Source organism: Mercenaria mercenaria, chromosome 16 (assembly GCF_021730395.1).
Source record: "Mercenaria mercenaria strain notata chromosome 16, MADL_Memer_1, whole genome shotgun sequence".
Taxonomy (NCBI): Eukaryota; Metazoa; Mollusca; class Bivalvia; order Venerida; family Veneridae; genus Mercenaria; species Mercenaria mercenaria.
Genome location: NC_069376.1, coordinates 43,081,072 through 43,099,695, shown reverse-complemented (window position 1 = coordinate 43,099,695; position 18,624 = coordinate 43,081,072). Strand labels below are relative to the sequence as shown.

Genomic DNA, 18,624 nt, shown 5'->3' with positions numbered 1-18,624 from the left:
GTAAAGTCTCATTGAACAAAAAAGTATAAAAAATCCTGCCTTTTTACTACCTATTTTTTTAGGCATGTTACCGGACACAAAGAATTATTTAGGCTTTGGGAATGCACAGGTGAAACAAAAACTCTTTGAGGCCCGAGAGGAATTCTTTTCTTCGAAATATAACAACTTTTTGGACAAAACGTGATTATAAGATAGTATATAATGATAACGATACAAAATATCGGGAACTAATTAGAAGGCTCGTCAAAACAACGCTATGTATAACGATTTCCTGTGTACAAGTTTACAAATTATATTAAGACGTTTTTGCAACCAGAAAGAACACGCAGTTTTAACCCATTCATCAAAGAAGTTCCTCGCGGGCATCATAAAGTTCAGTGTTTTTTTTTTACTAAATTCTAAATATGTAAGTTGATATCGACACGATATCATTCGTAATTATATTAGCCTTCCGTCCGTAAGTTTCCGGTGGTTTCCGTACAATCAGAATCGGCTATTTCCGTGGTTTGGGCTGGGCCGGGTTTTATTAATAACCACGTTTGAACGCGCTAAATTTAGAACCGGAGATCTATCTTACTTTCATTTTCACATTTTTTTCCTTTACGATTATGACATTTTCTGTAAGTTTTTTTTTCACATGGAAGGTACTGTATATGTTGTTTGGATAGATTGTAAGCAAGTTAGTGAAGAAACAATTTTTATTTTTAAAACATACTGGCAATTTAAAAGAACTTGTTCGTTGTTGTTCCTTTATAGCAATTGAACAAGCCTGGGGATCAGTCCTTATAATTTTAGGACATGTGGCGCCCCTAGCGTTAAAATTTATCAAAATTTGCCGGTTCCCGGCTTCGTTGAAGTCAAGGAACTTAGTGTATGGTGGATAGTGCATTGTCGCTGTGCCAAGTGTCGAAATTTCTTTTTTTCCTATTTAAAACTGTAATTAATGCAAACGCATTATGGAAGAGCTACTTTACAAAATCAAAGTATGGTCATACATGCAAACAGTTGATTTATTCTGTGCATCAGACTAATAGAAGTATATGCATGCGAACATTTGATATAGAGCTATGCAGGAAGTATGTTATCAAACACCAAGCATATAGTGTTTATATTCATCAAAATTGCGTTACATAACATACATTTGTCTACAATCATAAAGCATTTGACAAAATGCAATTGAATGTTTGTCATGAATCATAAAGCATTTGACCAAATGCAATAATGTTTGTCATCAACAATAAAGCACTTTACCAATTGCAATAATAGTTGTCATTAATCATAAAGCGTTTGATCAAATACAATAATAGAATTTTTGCATAAATAATCTTCCATAAAAAATCGTTGATATGATTTCTAAACATAAACGATTTCTCAAGTTAAATGCGATTAAGTACATTCCCGGTATCGGAGATATAAAACTTTTTTTTCCTAACGCCGAATTTGAAAGAGAGTAAACAGGGGAAGTAAGCGAGTAGTAAGCACATGTGTGGCTCTATAAGGGTGATGACAGTGCGTTTGTGGTTCGTAACCTACTATGGATTTGATTGTATCAATTATACTATAAAAAAGAAGGTTTTGTATAAACGAGACAAGACGCAGACAGAAGATGCCAACCTGCGCAAGAATGTTCGGCCCCGGCACAGCTAAGCATTTCACAAATAACAATCGTGTATTAACAGCACATGAATTGCCTGTTTTTCTCCCGTTAATAAATGCCTGGATCTAGTGGCAAAAGTAGTTTATATGCAAGAATATCCGTAAAGATTTTGAATTAAAGAGCTTTCACTTTCAGTCACGTAGTATTTTCATAATGATTAGAATGTTTGACAGAAAAGTAAAATCAACAGTATATGCGTCAACAACACTAATGCAAGTAATAGAGCACTATTAGTTTCCAAATGCTGTTATGATTCCTTTCAGAAAAGTCCCTTCTCCATGCCAAGGTTGCACAAATGTGTTTATTCAAACATTCTTTCTGTCTATCCAAAATATAGAGTGCATGTAAATATTTCATTATGAATGACCGATAATTATACGAAGGCATACTGCCAACTTTCGCTTGTTTCTTTCCTTCTACACCTGAATATTTGCTTAATTTTCTGTGTCATATAAAATTACCAGTCTGTTTATCCATAAAAAGTTCATAATATAAATAAAGTGTATAATAATATTTCACTTTTCTTCTGAAATGTTTTTACATGTATATGACTTTTGCTAAATAACTTCTTAACCTCATTTTTTCCTATTAGTCCTTGAAATAAGTATTTCCCTCGTTCAGTCTGAAAATTTCCAATTTTGTTTAAAAAGAAGACGTTTAATTAGTGTAAGTGATAAATGAATTCAATAATGTTTAAAACAGTTGCGAAACAATAATGACTGGAAACCTTTTGGATTTTTGTTTTTTGTAACTTTTCAAAATTGCACGACCGTAGAATTTCCGTCGTATTTTCCCTGGTAAAAGGGCACTAGTCCCATTTCACTGGCCACTGGTTAATATTCTATTAAACCTATTAATGTATTAACTGTTTTCAGCTATTTTCTTATAATTTATATTTGATAGATGGCGGATAAATACTACAGGCTTGTGTGCTTTGTGGTGAACATTTGTCCAGAGCCTTTACGAGAATTTTTCATCAAGCTTGCTAATAAAGATGCAGGATCTTCTTATACAACCGTTGATGCATATCTTGCTCACAGGCACCCGGATGTGATGCAGCTGAAAAGGAAGAAAAGGATCAGAGAAGATCAGTATGATTTACTATATCCTGGTCATGGCACCGCTAACGTTGACCAATGGGATGTTACACTTCTTGTTACATTGATTACGGAAATGTTCGAGACAAGCATACAACCCCTTGATATATTTCTCATGAAGAATGAAATTCGCGGGATACGTAACGAGTTGCAGCATCTCCCAAACACTTCAGATATGACTGACAAAGATTTTGATAGCTACTGGGGACGTCTTGATAATGCCATTATGGCGATAGCAAAGCAGGTGTTTAGTACAGAGCGTGAAGAAAAGTTTCGAAAGGAAATTGAAAATGCTAAAGGCAATAACCTTCCAAATCTTGGGGATTCTCTTCGCCAGTGGTACGAAGAAATTATTAAGCAATGGCAAAGCAAGTTTAACGAAATCGAGTCAAATACGAAGGAGACGGCTTCAGTTCTTCGACAAGTGACTGTTCAAAAACCCGGACCTTCAGGTTAGTGTACTAGAAACCTTTGAACTTGAAATTATTAGTATTTGGCATCAGATAATTTATAATTATCAAAATTATCTAAACTTAGTGAACGACCTATGGGCTTTCTATTTACCAGATGGCAATGAATTAGTAGATAAAGTATTTTAGTCGTAAATCTAATGCAATAATTATAATATAATGTTTTTATGTAATGTTTGTATGCTTATCTTTTTGAGAATGGCCAACCCTCTTATGTTGGCAAAACGTGTTGCCTAACCCTTTTGCTTTTTAGCTCATCTGAGCAATGCTCAGGTGAGTTTTTCTGATCGCTCGATGTCCGGCGTCTGTCGTCTGTCGTACGTCAATATTTAGCTTGTGTATGCGATAGGGGCTGTATTTTTCAACTGACTTTCATGAAATGAATGATAACCTTAATGAAATCTAGGCCGAGTTTGAAAATGGGTCATCTGGGTTCAAAAACTAGGTCACTAGGTCAAATCAAAGAAAAACATTGTGTATGCGATAGAGGCTGTATTTTTCAATTGATCTTCATGAATTTTGGTCGGAATGATAATCTTGATGAAATCTAGGCCATTTTTGAAAATGGGTCATCTGGGGTCAAAAACTAGGTCACTAGGTCAAATCAAGGAAAAACCTTGTGTATGCGATAAAGGCTGTATTTTTCAATTGATCTTCATGAATTTTGGTCAGAATGATAACCTTGATGAAAATGGGTCATCTGGGTTTAAAAACTAGGTCAATAGGTCAAATCAAAGAAAAACCTTGTGTATGCGATATAGGCTGTATTTTCAATTGATCTTCATGAATCTTGGTCAGAATGATTGCCTTGATAAAATCTAGGGTAGGTTGGAATATGGATCATCTTGGGTCAAAAACTAGGTCACTAGGTCAAATCAAAGAAAAACTTTGTGTATGTGATAGAGGCTGTATTTTTCAGTTGATATTCATGAAATTTAGTCAGAATGATTGCATTGATGAAATCTAGGTCAAGTTAGATGATGGGTCATCTGTGGTCAAAAACTAGGTCACTAGGTCAAATTAAAGAAAAGTCTTGTGTATGTGATAGAGGCTGTATTTTTCAATTGATCTTCATGAAATTTGGTCAGAATAATTGCATTGATGAAATCTAATCAAGTTCGATGATGGGTCATCTGGGGTCAAAAACTAGGTCACTATGACAAATCAAAGAAAAACCTTGTGTATGCGATAGAGGCTGTATTTTTCAATTGATCTTCATAAAATTTGGTCAGAATGATTGCCTTGATGAACTCTAAGTCAAATTTGAATATGGGTCATCTGGCATCAAAAGCTAGGTCACTAGGTCATATCAAATAAAATACTTGTTTAAACTCAAGAGACCACATTTTTGGCCCAATTCTAATGAAAATTGGCCAGAATTTTTGTTTTCATGAAATCCCTAGGCCAAACATGTTCACACTGTTATGGTTTGTTTCTCAGGTGAGCGACCTAGGGACATCTTGGCCCTCTTGTTTTTAAGTTGAATTAATCATACTGCTATCAATTTGATAAAATAAGCTTGCCATTTTCATTGTATGATTTTTATACGCCCGTCTTTGAAAGAGCGGGGGGTATTATATGTACAACTGTGGCGGGCAGCGGGCGAGCAGTCAGCATCCAAAAGCATGTCCGCTGCCTAAGTCAAACGGTTTTCATCTGATCTTCACCAAACTTGGTGACAATGTTTGTGGGTATAATATCTCGGCCAAGTTCGATAAGCAGCAAAATACCTCCAGGCACTCTTGAGTTAGGGCCCTTGAATTACTCAAAATCTGCAAATATAGCATTGTCCGCCCTCTGAGTCAAACATTTTTCATCCAATCTTCACCGAATTTGGTGAAAATGTTTAATAACCAACAAAATTCCTCAAGGCACTCTTGAGTTATGGCCCTTGAATGCAAAAGTCGCCGCAGGAACTCTTGGGTTATGGCCCTTGAATTACTCGAAAAACTGCAAAATAAATTAGTCTTGTCCGCTCTCTAAGTCAAACAACATCCGAACTTCCAAAAACTTGCGGATAATGTTTGTGGGCATAATATCTTGGTTGAGTTCGATAACCAGCCAAATTGCCCCAGGTACTCTTGGATTATGGCCCTTGAATTAGACCATTTTCGATGACGGGCGTATTTTGTGACAGTCTGACATTCTTGTTTGCATTTGCATAAATTTAAATTTGAAGTAATAAATTATAATTAAATAGAGAAAAGATAACAAAGACATATATTTGCTTCAGGCGACAAAAATAAAAGAATTAAAACTGCCGATGGCATACTGGCAAAGCTTCAAGGTTAGTATTTATTTTCACAGTTGTTGTTTCTGTCATTACATTAACAGAGATAAAAAATTTAGAACAGAAATTAGTAAGTACATTTTAAAACTATTTGAACTACGTCTCTATTACGGCTTTAGCATTAAATATTTTTGATTAAACGAATACTATTGTATATATTATCTTTATACGCTTTATATGCCAATATTTTTCATTTTTCCTGGATCAGCTAGTTTTGAAACAACAATGAATGAATTACCAGAAGATTTCAATGCACCGTCAGAAGTTGTCGACATCCGAACAAAACTTAGAAACAATCACTACGTTGTTGTCACCGGAAGTTACAATAGTCGTTATTTTGATACAGCACTTGCAGCCATTAAAGGAATGGATTATAATTACAAACGATGTGTCGAGATGCACGAGTCCTCAGACTGGCGCCATATCGACCCCGAAGACGTTGGCTTCGTCCTCTGCAGAAATCCGTTTGGAAGTTTCTCGTATGATGAAAACAAAGCTAAAGCTATGGCAGACATATTCGACAACATGAAGCATACAACAAAAGGAGATGAGAACAAAACTTTAGACCTAGTCATAGTAACAGACCTGACGGTTCTGACTGAGTGCAAAAATTATCATGATCATGACATCCTGGAAGAAATAGTAAAGGTTTTTGATGATACAAGTGAATCACAACCGGCGGACCTTACGCTGGGTATGTCAAAATCGATTATGATTTAATCAAATCTTTGACTTAGACCGCTAAATTGACTAAAAGCTAATTGTGAAGGATGTAGGTAATAACATAAACCGGAACTCTATGTTGTTTTATGCGCATTTGAAATTTCATGACGTTACTCTAGCTACGAGTGAAAATTCACAAATAATGAGTTTTTATTATTCATAATTACATATTTATTTTATCAAATGCATAATAAAGAAAGTATCTAATAAAATCAATTAGAAGGTTCAGTCATGATAAAATACAAGAAGGCTCCTAGCTTCTGACATGCCCTGTTTTATTTCTTGTCCATATAAGTTTTCATGAAATTAAATAACATATATTATGAAAAATATGCATCTATTTGCAATATATTTGTATTAAGTGTTAATTTTCAGGGTGTAGAAATCAGATATGACCTCGAAATGTTTTCCAGTTGCCACAACTTGGGAGGTAAATCATTATATCATAACAAAAACTATATTTGGTCATATTTAAACGTATCATTAATTTATAATCTTTATCAATGAAAAAAAACGTTTTTTGTTTTGTTTTTAATACTTCGAAAAAGATATTAATTCACATTTAGTTATTAAAAGTAGCGACACGCGATATCGCGAATCAGTATAGAATCAGATTAACGTCTATATGACTTGGCTAAAATCCTTATATATAAACATTTTTATTAAAAATTTGAAATATTAAATAGCGTTTAATTGACAGATATATTTTTATTCTAACAAAAGTACTGACGAGCAACTTCCTGAAGCAGTATAGCATCTCCTGCAGTCAAGTAGATGAAAGCGTAATTAAAGAGGCAAGACACAAATTTAAAGCAAAGAAAGCCGTCGTGCTTACTGGGCCAAGAAAGTGCGGAAAAACATCAGTAGCAGTTGCGTTGGCGTCTTCTTACCAGCCTTCACAATGTTCGCTTCTTACAGAACCGAACGATTTTAAGAAAATTGACTTCCAGAGCATTTGCTTGGTCATTATCGAAGAGTTTGCCGGAAAGTACTGTTACGATGAGAAAGACGTGTATAAATGGTACAGTATGTTTGACCATTTGTATAATGCCATAACGGCAGGTCAGATGAACGTGATAATCACGTGCGAAAAAAGCAAACTGGACAAATGTTGCACCGAAATTTCATCCCATCCTGTTCTTAACCACAGAGTAGAAATGTCAGCACGTACCACTGTCATTAAACAGGAGATGGTACTTCAGAATACAGAACGTAAGTAGGAGCCGTCAATGTTGATATGATCTTCATTTTATAAATTTATCTCTTGTTCAAGTCCTGTAAAAATTCTTATTTCATATATATTTTCAATCCGTTTAAGTTAGATTCGTTGTACTATGAATTTGTTTATGTCAGTCATTCTGAAGTCCCGCTAGTCAGCTCCCTAAGATTTGACGTCTCTATGTGTTGACTGACAAGTAAGCGTGATTATGTGTTAAAAACAAGAAATCAATAAAACTACGAATAATATGCGTTTCAAGGTGATACGTACTCACAAAATAAATAGAAATTGTACATGTTGTTGTTACATGTGTATACGAGGGCGATTCAATAAATTCAGTCACTAATGGTCTTCCATAGAACCATTTTACATAGTCATATACTTGGTAATGGATATCTAATCATCATGCCTGAAAAATTGATTTAAGGTTCATCAAAAATGTTTATAATATATACATACAAATAGATCATTACTGCTTATAATATATACATACAAAAAAGATCCAAATATTTTTGAAAAATTAACCCAGTGGAGATTTCAAAACACTTTACAAATACCTTAATGACCAAGTTAATGTTATGTATATGAGTTTGTATAATTATCATACAGTGGCTATATTTCAATGCTATAATGAAACGTGAAGAAAAAATAGAAATTAGGGCTTACTTTTAAGCCCGGGTTTCTTCGCGAGTATCTCCGTAACTATAAAATTTCAACACAGAAATATAACCCACGACCAATATGGAAATAATCCATTTTTCACAGCTGCATGGTACAAGACACAGGAACACGGCTCAGGTTAACTGAGTGCAGGCGTATGATTAGTAACATGAGCAGGTTAAAGTCTCGCGTGAGCGCGCCTTCATATGAACAGGCGTTACAAGATTGGTGCAGTTCGCGTCTTTCAACATATCGGGGTTCGATCGTTCGGTGGCCAGGCCTTTTTATGTCGCATATATCATACAATTTCCCATTACACAGATATATCTTTTAGCAAGTTTTACTTAAATGAATTAGGGCTTGGCTGGGCTAGTTTAGTCTACAATTTTGAAAGAAAATCACTGATTTTTATATTTGGTATCGCGCGGCATCTCGATCGCTCGAGATAAGATGTCTGCAAGCAGTCAGTTTTATATAGAATAAAGAAAGCCTGCTATTTTGTGTGTTCTTGCCTTGATGGCATTTTGCTATGTTAAAAAGCATGACCGTCATGACTACGCGCGATATTACTATCGCAAAAGCTAAACAGGACTACGTTGGATTCTGAAGTTTGAATAATTTTATTACTGTGGCGAGTACTGCGTGGAGGCTCAAACTTTTAAATATCAAACCAATAACGTAAGTCCGAACACACATGCAGATCAGAACAGTAGGTCATTGCTAAGCCCTTCCCATGATCCTAAAAAGCATACTCACGCATGCACGCACACACTTTCTTGATCTTTTCTTGAGTTTAAAAGTTTTGAAAGTAATATCTAAGTTGTAATGTCTGTTAAACATATCGGTCTAGTTATTTTTTTAGTTCACCTGTCACGTAGTGACAGGATGAACTTTTGTAAAAGCAATTTGTCCGTCGTCTGCCGTCCGTCCGTCGTCCGTTTACAATTTCTTCGAAACTGGCCAGATCCCATCATGGGTTCTAGAGTTATGGGACCTTCAAGGGCCAAACTTTGCTATTTTTTTGCTTGTGAACACGATAGAGACCACATTTTGCAGTCAACTTTAATCAAACTTCCACACAACTTGTATTGGCATAATATCTCGGTCCCTTTCGAAAACTAGCCAGATCCCATCATGGGTTCCAGAGTTATGGCCCCTTAATGGGCCAAATTTGCTATTTTGGCTTTTGCAGCCATTTAGAGACTTCATTTATGGATTGATTTGACACAAACTTGCAAAATATCTTCAACAACAATAAATCTTGGATTCCATGATGAATCTGTCAGATCCAATCATATGTTACGGAGTTACGGCCCCTGATTGACTCCTGACAGTCAAAATGTGTTAATTTTTACCTTGTGAACACAACAGAAGTGACATTTTATATTTGATTTTAACCACACTTACATACAACTTAAGTTACAATAAGATCTTAGTTCCTTTCGAAAACCGGCTAGATTCCATCATGGGTTCTGGAGTCACTGCCCCTGAAAGGGGCAAAATTTTCTAGTTTGGCCCTTTCAGCCATATAGAGGTTTCATTTATGCTTTGATTTGAAACAAAATTGCACAGAATGATTATCTTGATGATTTCTAGGCCTGGATCGAAACTGGGTCATGTCGAATCAAAAACTAGGTCATCAGGTCAGATCAAAGGAAAAGCTTGTTAACAACCCAGTGGCCACATTTATGACCCTATCTTCATGAAACTTGGTCAGCATGTTTATCTTGATGATTTCTAGGCCAAATGTGAAACCCGGGCATATGGGGTTAAAAACTAGGTCACCCGATCAAATCAAAGGAAAAGCTTGTTAACACTCTTGTTCATTTGATGTGCATGAAACTTGTTCAGAATATTTGTGATCATGGAATATCGGATAAATTTATTTGTCCAATTTTAATGAAAATTAATCAGAATATTTATCTCCATGAAATCACTAGGTTAAAAAATATTTACACTGTTATTTGTGTGACTCAAATGGGCGACTTAGGGCCATCTTGACCCTCTTGTCTTATTTTGCTATGCGACATTTTGCGTTGGTGTTGCGACATATAACGGCGGACACATTCTTGCGACATTTAGCGTTAAAAGTGCAACATATAGCGGTAGATAACCTTGCGACATTTAACGGTGGTTGCGACATTTAACGGTGCCACAGGGGTCAAACTAGTCTTCAAGTGAGTAACTGTCTAGAAATGTCTGGATGTGAAAATTGTCTTGATCTGAATACGAAGACCAGTGACAGAATTTATTGAATCACTCTATAGTACTTGTGAGGCTGCGACAACGTATTTATTAAGCGAAAAGTACATGTACCAAGTATCATATTTTTAAGTCGAATTTAGGTCACAGGCACAGTCCCATAGAGTTACATATACCGAGTATAAAAAACATACAGTTTGATAATTATGGCAATGATTTTAAATATTATTGTTTTCGAGATTAGCTGATGAATAATGTCATGGCTTTACTCTAATATGGCATATCAGTACATGTGTACAAAGCCATTGTAAAAATATGGGATAAGTTTAGGAAAAACGTCACAAATACAGCAAAGTTGAAAAGTGAGAGTGAAACTGCATGCCATATAATTCTTTATGACATTTTAGATACTTTAAGCGTCGTGGACAGCCCTGACAGATCTGTAAATTATAGTGCGATTATGGACACAAGTCGTACGGGAATTGCGGGAGCATTTAACACACAGTATGGCAATGGCAAACCGACAACCATACTGAGATTGCCACAAGCAGGCACAGCTCAAGACCAATATATCTCCCCTATAGGAATACAGGGATCGGTACAGAACTTCATGACCAGTAGAAATCTGTTTCCCAGGACTTGGAACAATATTCTTCCAGCACAGGCATTATCAACAGAAAGAGGAGGTAACAGTTTATATATCAATTTGTGTTCTATTTATTTACAAGATATCAACAAAACTTGTCGTTGTTTAAAAATATACTTATTTATGTGAATGATAGCAAGGTATTTATATTATGATAATATTTTTGACCAACTTGACGTAGAAATTGACATGGCGTTAACAAGTAAAAATTTTAAATTAATAAGGATACCGAGATCGCTTCATCTAAAATATCTCGGAATTTTGCGAGATAAGCTGATATCTATTTTAATGTTGCTACGTAACGTAGTGTAGTGTACGATTATTGGATGTTATTATACCACTATCATTGTAAAATCTGTACGTCTGTGTCTTTCAAGGTGCAGTCAATATATATCAGATATATATGAAAATGATCAAATTCACGCTATTATTTATTATGTTATTTTAGATATTGTAGACAACTATGCCGGATCAACAGATACAGGTACTATGGTGGTCTCAAGTAGAGGGGGAATATCGGGAGCCTTTAACATGTCATGTAGAAACGAAACAGAAAAGACAATATTGAGATTGCCAACACCAGACAGAGCGCAGGACTTAACCATCTCTCGTATGGGAATGCCGGCATCGTTGTTGCAGAACTTTACGACTGTGCCAGCACAAACAGTATCAAGAGGAGGTAACAGTTTATCTCGAAATTTAGGTTCTTTTTATGTACTAGATATAAACAAACGCTAGCCGTTGTCAAAACTTTTATTAAGAAATTAAAGTTCTATTTCATAATGTGAATGACAAATTTAGCGAAACGGTCAACCTACTGTATAGAATTAGAAACCAACTACCACATAGCTAAGCTACCTAAACAAAAAATGCCGGTGTATTAATACAGAATTTCAAGGCACCAATTTTTTTGACAGGACGAGGCGGGCTAAAAGTTTTACTCTGCAAATCATCTTATCTACACAAGTGGTGCGTGTTAAAATACCATCCGTAATTCATTCGTGAAAATTGCACGTCTGCAAATTCTGCATTCTGCAAGAGAGAAGTGATAAATTTACTGTTTCTTTTTCAGTTGGTACAGGTCCGCTGTTTCAGATTCATGGACATCAAAAAAGGTATAAAAAGGGTGAAACGAAACACTTATTTTTGTTCTGTTTTGGTGACTTACTTGTTTTTGTACCCCCCGACAATAAAGTTGTAAGGGGGGTATACTGGTTTCAGGTTGTCTGTCTGTCTGTCCGTCCGTCCGTCCGTCTGTCTGTCCGTAGACACAATCTTGTGCGCATCATCTCTCCTCATCTCCTTGACACAATTTAATGAAACTTCACACAAATGATCAACTTCACACAAATGATCAGTAACAACAGTAGTTGTGCATGGGGCATGTTAGGTTCTTTCAGAAAAAGAATTGCAGAGTTATGGGACTTTGTTTTTGTTACTATACTATATACATAGACACAATCTTGTGTGCACCATCTCTCCTCATCCCCTTGACACAATTTAATGACACTTCACACAAGTGGTCAGTAACAACAGTAGTTGTGCATGGGGCATGTTAGGCTCTTTCAGAAAAACATTTGCAGAGTTATGGGACTTTGTTTTTAGTTACTTTACTATATACATAGACACAATCTTGTGCGCACCATCTCTTCTCATCCCCTTGACACAATTTAATGAAACTTCACACAAGTGATTAGTAACAACAGTAGTTGTGCATGGGGCATGTAAGGGTCTTTCAACAACAATTGCAGAGTTATGGGACTTTGTTTCTTATTAACATACTATGTACATACAGTCTGCATATGCAATCTTGTGCGCGCCTAATCTTCCGAAACCTTGCACACAATTTAATGAAACTTCACACAAGTGATCAGTACCAACCCTAGTTGTGCATGGTGCACGTTACGTTCTTTTAGATAAATATTCTGCATAGGTATGGGACTTTGTTTTTTGTTACTATACTGTGTACATACTCGTACAGTCTATATACATAGAGTCCACATAATTATGCAGTCTTTTGTGCGTCAAATTGCAATGTACTGTGCCAGTGCATGGGGGGGGGGTACATTCATCACCTTCAGTGATATCTCTAGTTAGATTAGATTTTATCAGGAACTGTTCTGACTTTCTAAGTGAATAACGACCAAGTAAAGCAAATCCATATGTTTACCATCATCGGACCGATATCATTTTATATTGGAAAGATTTCGTTTGGCCATTGGTTATAAGTCGAAATGGTGTCGACGATATGTGGCAGATACTGGTCTTTTTGTATGTACATCTGTTTGTCCATCAGTTAACAATTTCGTTTCCGCATAATAACTTAAGAATACTTTGATCTATAATTCTCAAACTTTAGTTACTATTGCTCAGGGGTTCCCATTATTTGAGGTCAATGAAACAAAGGTCAAGGTCACAGTGACTCATTAAGCACAAAATCGATTTCTCTCAATAACTTGAGACTCCCTTGACCTGCGATCCTCAAACGTAGCAGGCACATTGACTAATATGTGTATGGCGAGGGAGTTTCCGGTATTTACCAGTGCTGTAAAACGAGGAGCAAGTTAGATGAATCTCTTGAAAATGACGTATACTATATATGTAGATAGATGCGAACAGTACTTTGTATTCTTTTACGTTAAACCGGATAAAAATCAAAAAGCTTGACAAGTCCTCTTCGTTACTGGTAGTACATATAAATTCATTAAACGTTTTTTTTCTATGAAAAATAGAATACATAATATTACTCTACATATGATAAAACTAGATGGGAACTCTGTGTTGTTGTTCACCTATAAAATGTAACAACGTTTTCTTCCTGTCTAAAGACGTAGATGTCATGTGCTTTGTTTATAACGCTGCTGTAAGAAAATAGGGTTAAAATGTTAGTTTGATTTCATTTTACTGCTATTAGTTGAACATGTCATATAAGAAAACATTGGTTTTAAGTGCGGATGGAATTTCCGGTTCTCAGGTAACTGCTTGCATAGTATCTCGGCTGGGCATTGTTATCGCCTTTAGAAACTGTTACCGCTTGTACCTGATATCCGATCAGCACCTACAACCAGTGAAAGAACCTGTTACAGGTAGCAGGGTACACTTCGAATTTTGGCCCCCGTCAATATTTGTAATAATTTGAACTTCGTGATTTTGGATGTCTGTAAATTAACGTGAGAGATAATGATTGTTAATTCTTTAGAAAATTTAAACAGCTGATACATGTAAAATTCTGTTGTCAGTTGTAAAACTAACTGCTGCTTTGTATGAATCGATGAGTCACCTTGGCGCGGGAAATTCAAATCATAGGGAAGGGTTCCGTGCTTGTTGATTGATACTCAGGAACATTTTTGCTATTTTGTGAAAAACGAGATGGATGGGCCCCCATTCCGTTTATTTCCTGTAGTTCAGTAGGGACTATTAAATTGAGAAATGCAATAAAATTGGACAGTGCAGGCTGTTCAAAAAGTGCAAAACTGATGATTTTGGCATGATATTTTAATGGTTGGTGTGAAACTTTCGTTTTTAAAACTTTCTGTTTTCTTGTAGGAGAGTCCTGATCTTGTCATTAATTAAAAGCACAAAACATGCACGCAGTTTATAAAATGGCCACCCTGATTCTGCTCATTAGGGAAGTGCAATATTGCGACTCGCTACATGTAAGCCTGGCCGTGCCCAAAATTTTCGAATCTAAGTGTACCCTGCTACCTACACATAAAAGTTTACACATGGCGGCTATTTTACTATTACTTTAGTTAAAGAAAACACACATAAAAAGATAATGTAATGACCAGATGTATTGAAACACTCGTTTTTCACGCACTACTATGATATAAATAAAGACAAACTGATATGGCATATTTATTATCCAGACAGACAACGGACATTTGTCGCACCTAACTGCCAATGTTCCGATCACTTACTGATATCTGTCAAATTTTGGCCTGCTCATCGGCAGGTAAATTCTACAAAGTACTAATGATAAAAAAGAAAAGAAAGAATAAGAAAACATGAGACAGTATCTTTTAAACTCGCATTGGCGAAAGTCATAAAAGCTATTGCGACACACCCGGCGTCCACAAATGCTTTTCCTTTCCCGGTCTGACATTGTAGGTTTCATAACTTTTGCTTTTATCTAAATGAAATTATGCCCCTTTTTTAGCTGACCTGTCACAAAGTGACAAGGTGAGCTTTTGTGATCGCGCGGTGTCCGTCGTCCGTCTGTTCGTGCGTCCGTCCGTAAACTTTTGCTTGTGACCACTCTAGAGGTCACATTTTTCATGGGATCTTTATGAAAGTTGGTCAGAATGTTCATCTTGATGATATCTAGGTCAAGTTCGAAACTGGGTCACGTGCCGTCAAAAACTAGGTCAGTAGGTCTAAAAATAGAAAAACCTTGTGACCTCTCTAGAGGCCATAATTTTCAATGGATCTTCATGAAAATTGGTCAGAATGTTCACCTTGATGATATCTAGAACAAGTTTGAAACTGGGTCACGTGCTTTTAAAAACTAGGTCAGTAGGTCTAAAAATAGAAAAACCTTGTGACCTCTCTAGAGGCCATATATGTCAAAAGATCTTCATGAAAATTGGTCAGAACGTTTATCTTGATGATATCTAGGTCAAGTTCGAAACTGGGTCACGTGCCTTTAAAAACTAGGTCAGTAGGTTAAATAATAAAAAAACCTTGTGACCTCTCTAAAGGCCATATTTTTCATGGGATCTGTATGAATGTTGGTCTGAATGATTATCTTGATGATATCTAGGTCAAGTTCGAAACCTGGTCACGTGCGATCAAAAACTAGGTCAGTAGGTGAAAAAATAGAAAAACCTTGTGACCTTTCTAGAGGCTATATATTTCATAAGATCTTCATGAAAATTGGTCAGAACGTTCATCTTGATGATATCTAGGTCAAGTTCGAAACTGGGTCACGTGCCATCAAAAACTAGGTCAGTAGGTCAAATAATAGAAAAACCTTGTGACCTCTCTAAAGGCCATATTTTTCATGGGATCTGTATGAAAGTTGGTCTGAATGTTCATCTTGATGATATCTAGGTCAAGTTTGAAACTGGGTCACGTGCGGTCAAAAACTAGTTCAGTAGGTCTAAAAATAGAAAAACCTTGTGACCTCTCTAGAGGCCATATATTTCATGAAATCTTCATGAAAATTGCTCAGAATGTTCACCTTGATGATATCTAAGTCTAGTTCGAAAGTGGGTCACGTGCCACCTTAAACTAGGTCAGTAGGTCATATAATAGAAAAACCTTGTGACCTCTCTAGAGACCATATTTTTCAATGGATCTTCATGAAAATTGGTCAGAATTTTTATCTTGATAATATCTAGGTCAAGTTGAAAACTGGGTCACATGAGCTCAAAAACTAGGTCACTATGTCAAATAATAGAAAAAACGACGTCATACTCAAAACTGGATCATGTGGGAAGAGGTGAGCGACTCAGGACCATCATGGTCCTCTTGTTACACTAACTACCATTTTTTCACCAACGTAATAATAGAGATATCACACACTTATTCGCCAAAGTAAACAACAAAGTATTTTATACTTGTGAAATCCTTACGTCAGTCATGTATATTTCTATCAATGCATGTTTATTTACTATACTTTATGGCTTCATACGTGTACATTTTACAATTTATTTATTTCGGGAGAATATGAAAGCAGTTAACATTTGAAGATATCAAAATTGTTTCCATGAGCTGTTATACATGCGTACATGTGTTGGCCCAACAGGTTGACGATTTGAGATTTAAAAGCGTGTTTAAAGATAATTTTGGCGAGGTTCTCCATCCATAGCTTTTATTTTTATCGACATGTATAGCTAGTTTGATAACGGACGCAAATTATATTAAACTAAGAATTTGAAATAGAGTCAAAAACTAAATATAGCTTAATGCCTTTTTAAATACCTTATTTTACAGTTTTGTATTTTTATTTAACACGTGCTTTAGGAGAAGTATTCAGACCTACTCTTTGCAATTTCAGTAAATTAATTAGATATAAAATAAAAATATTGAAAAAGCGCATTGTACCGGATGCACTTCCAGGTGTGTTTATCGAAATATATCATTCAATGTAGCTAAATGCTATCATAATTTTTACAAAATGAACATTTTGGTCTGACATGACTTGATTCTTCATTTTAGAGTAACACATGACCAGGCAAGAATTCCATCTGCACAGAGATTAACAGGTTCACATGTATGGTCAGTCAAGGATAAATATAAGAGTAAAATCCGGGTAAAAGGTGACAGAACTAAATGTAATATCCGTGGTTGTTGTCTTTTACCTTCTGGAGAGATTCTGTTAGTAGACAACAGTAACGACAAACTGAAGAAACTTGATACCAGGTACCAGGTGATCAGTGTGTGTGATATGCCTATATATTCCTATGATGTTTGTTATATCGGTAACAATGTAGCTGTAGTAGCACCTGAAGCTAAACTGCAGTTTGTGGATATTAGGGGAGGTATGACACTTGCCAATTCTGTTGATACAGATCATACTTGTAGGGGACTGGCCTATGGTAATAACCAGCTATATGTTACAGGTGGCAGGTCCGTCTATATATACAGTAAAGATGGTATAAAGCAGCGTATTCTATATACTCATCAGTCTGGTTATACTTCCTTCCAAAATATTGCACTCAGTGATGATGGCAGTTTGATATACATCTCAAACTGGAATGGTGGAGTTGTTACCATTGACAGTTCAGGAAACCACCTGAACACATTTACTGATTCAGAACTCGGTAGAGCCGGTGGAGTTTGTGTAGATGGTGAAGGTCATGTCTTGGTATCTGACGCTTACTCAGGCAAGATACTACAGCTTAGTTCTGATGGTAAGAAGAAACTGGGAATCATATCAAACAGATCTGATTACATATACAGGACAAGAGCATTGTGTTTTGATAAACAAAATGCAGCCTTGGTAGTAGCTGGCTTTGACGATAACATTATGGTTTTAAAACTGCGATAAAACATATCTATTAGTTGACTGTAAAATGTATAGAGCAAATAAAATTATTAACTAGAAAGTAATGTTTAAAGCATTTTGATAGATCTACATGTTGAAATTTAATTTTGATTTTTCCTCCTTTTTTGTCCAACAAACTTATAAAGATACATGTACGTACATGTGTGAATGTCGTATAAGAGCAGGTATTAAAATGTTTTGAATTAATTATTCGCTGTACGATTTCTTATCATATGTAGGCATCTATACAGCTTAAATATCAACAAAGAAAAGGTAAACTCACACACTGCGTGACGTCATTAAGGAGGTAGGTTTCTTTGTTACCAGGATAAATTCAAATGCAGTTGAACCGCTGCAATGTTTTGTATTTCATGTAATTTAATGTTTTAACTGCTTCAATCTTAATTTCGTTTATCTCTGTCCCTTCAAGTACAAATTTTATCCAGGTTTGAAGTACATGACCTTCCAAAGGTATTTTATATTGAAAGAAGAATATACGGATATTTAACACTTCAGTGTATTTTGGTTTCATTGTTATCCGTTGAAGTCTGCATAATTGATAACTTTACCAGTATGCGCGTTAGCTGTCTAACATAAGCTTAAAATGTATATGTCACGGAGTTCGTGTTTCCATGGTAACGTATTTTCTCTCATTTTTAAACAACAATG

The 18,624-nt window shown here is 35.7% G+C and overlaps 1 protein-coding gene across 2 annotated transcripts in view; it reads left to right on the top strand.

The window, feature by feature from the left end:
• The window catches only part of LOC123539750 (uncharacterized), a 30,075-nt gene extending 12,059 nt beyond the window's left edge, over window positions 1-18,016 (top strand). Inside the window, exons 2-9 of one of the 2 annotated variants that reach the window (XM_053526865.1) lie at window positions 2,561-3,206; window positions 5,458-5,511; window positions 5,723-6,208; window positions 6,961-7,449; window positions 10,726-11,004; window positions 11,413-11,643; window positions 12,037-12,075; window positions 17,126-18,016. In XM_053526865.1, the coding sequence (XP_053382840.1) occupies window positions 2,561-3,206; window positions 5,458-5,511; window positions 5,723-6,208; window positions 6,961-7,449; window positions 10,726-11,004; window positions 11,413-11,643; window positions 12,037-12,075; window positions 17,126-17,958 (3,057 nt within the window). In that variant the 3' untranslated portion in view covers window positions 17,959-18,016. Of the gene's footprint in view, window positions 1-2,560; window positions 3,207-5,457; window positions 5,512-5,722; window positions 6,209-6,960; window positions 7,450-10,725; window positions 11,005-11,412; window positions 11,644-12,036; window positions 12,080-17,125 lie in introns of both variants that reach the window. The other variant, XM_053526864.1, reaches the window with a different exon arrangement.
• The last annotated feature ends 608 nt before the right edge of the window (window positions 18,017-18,624 follow it).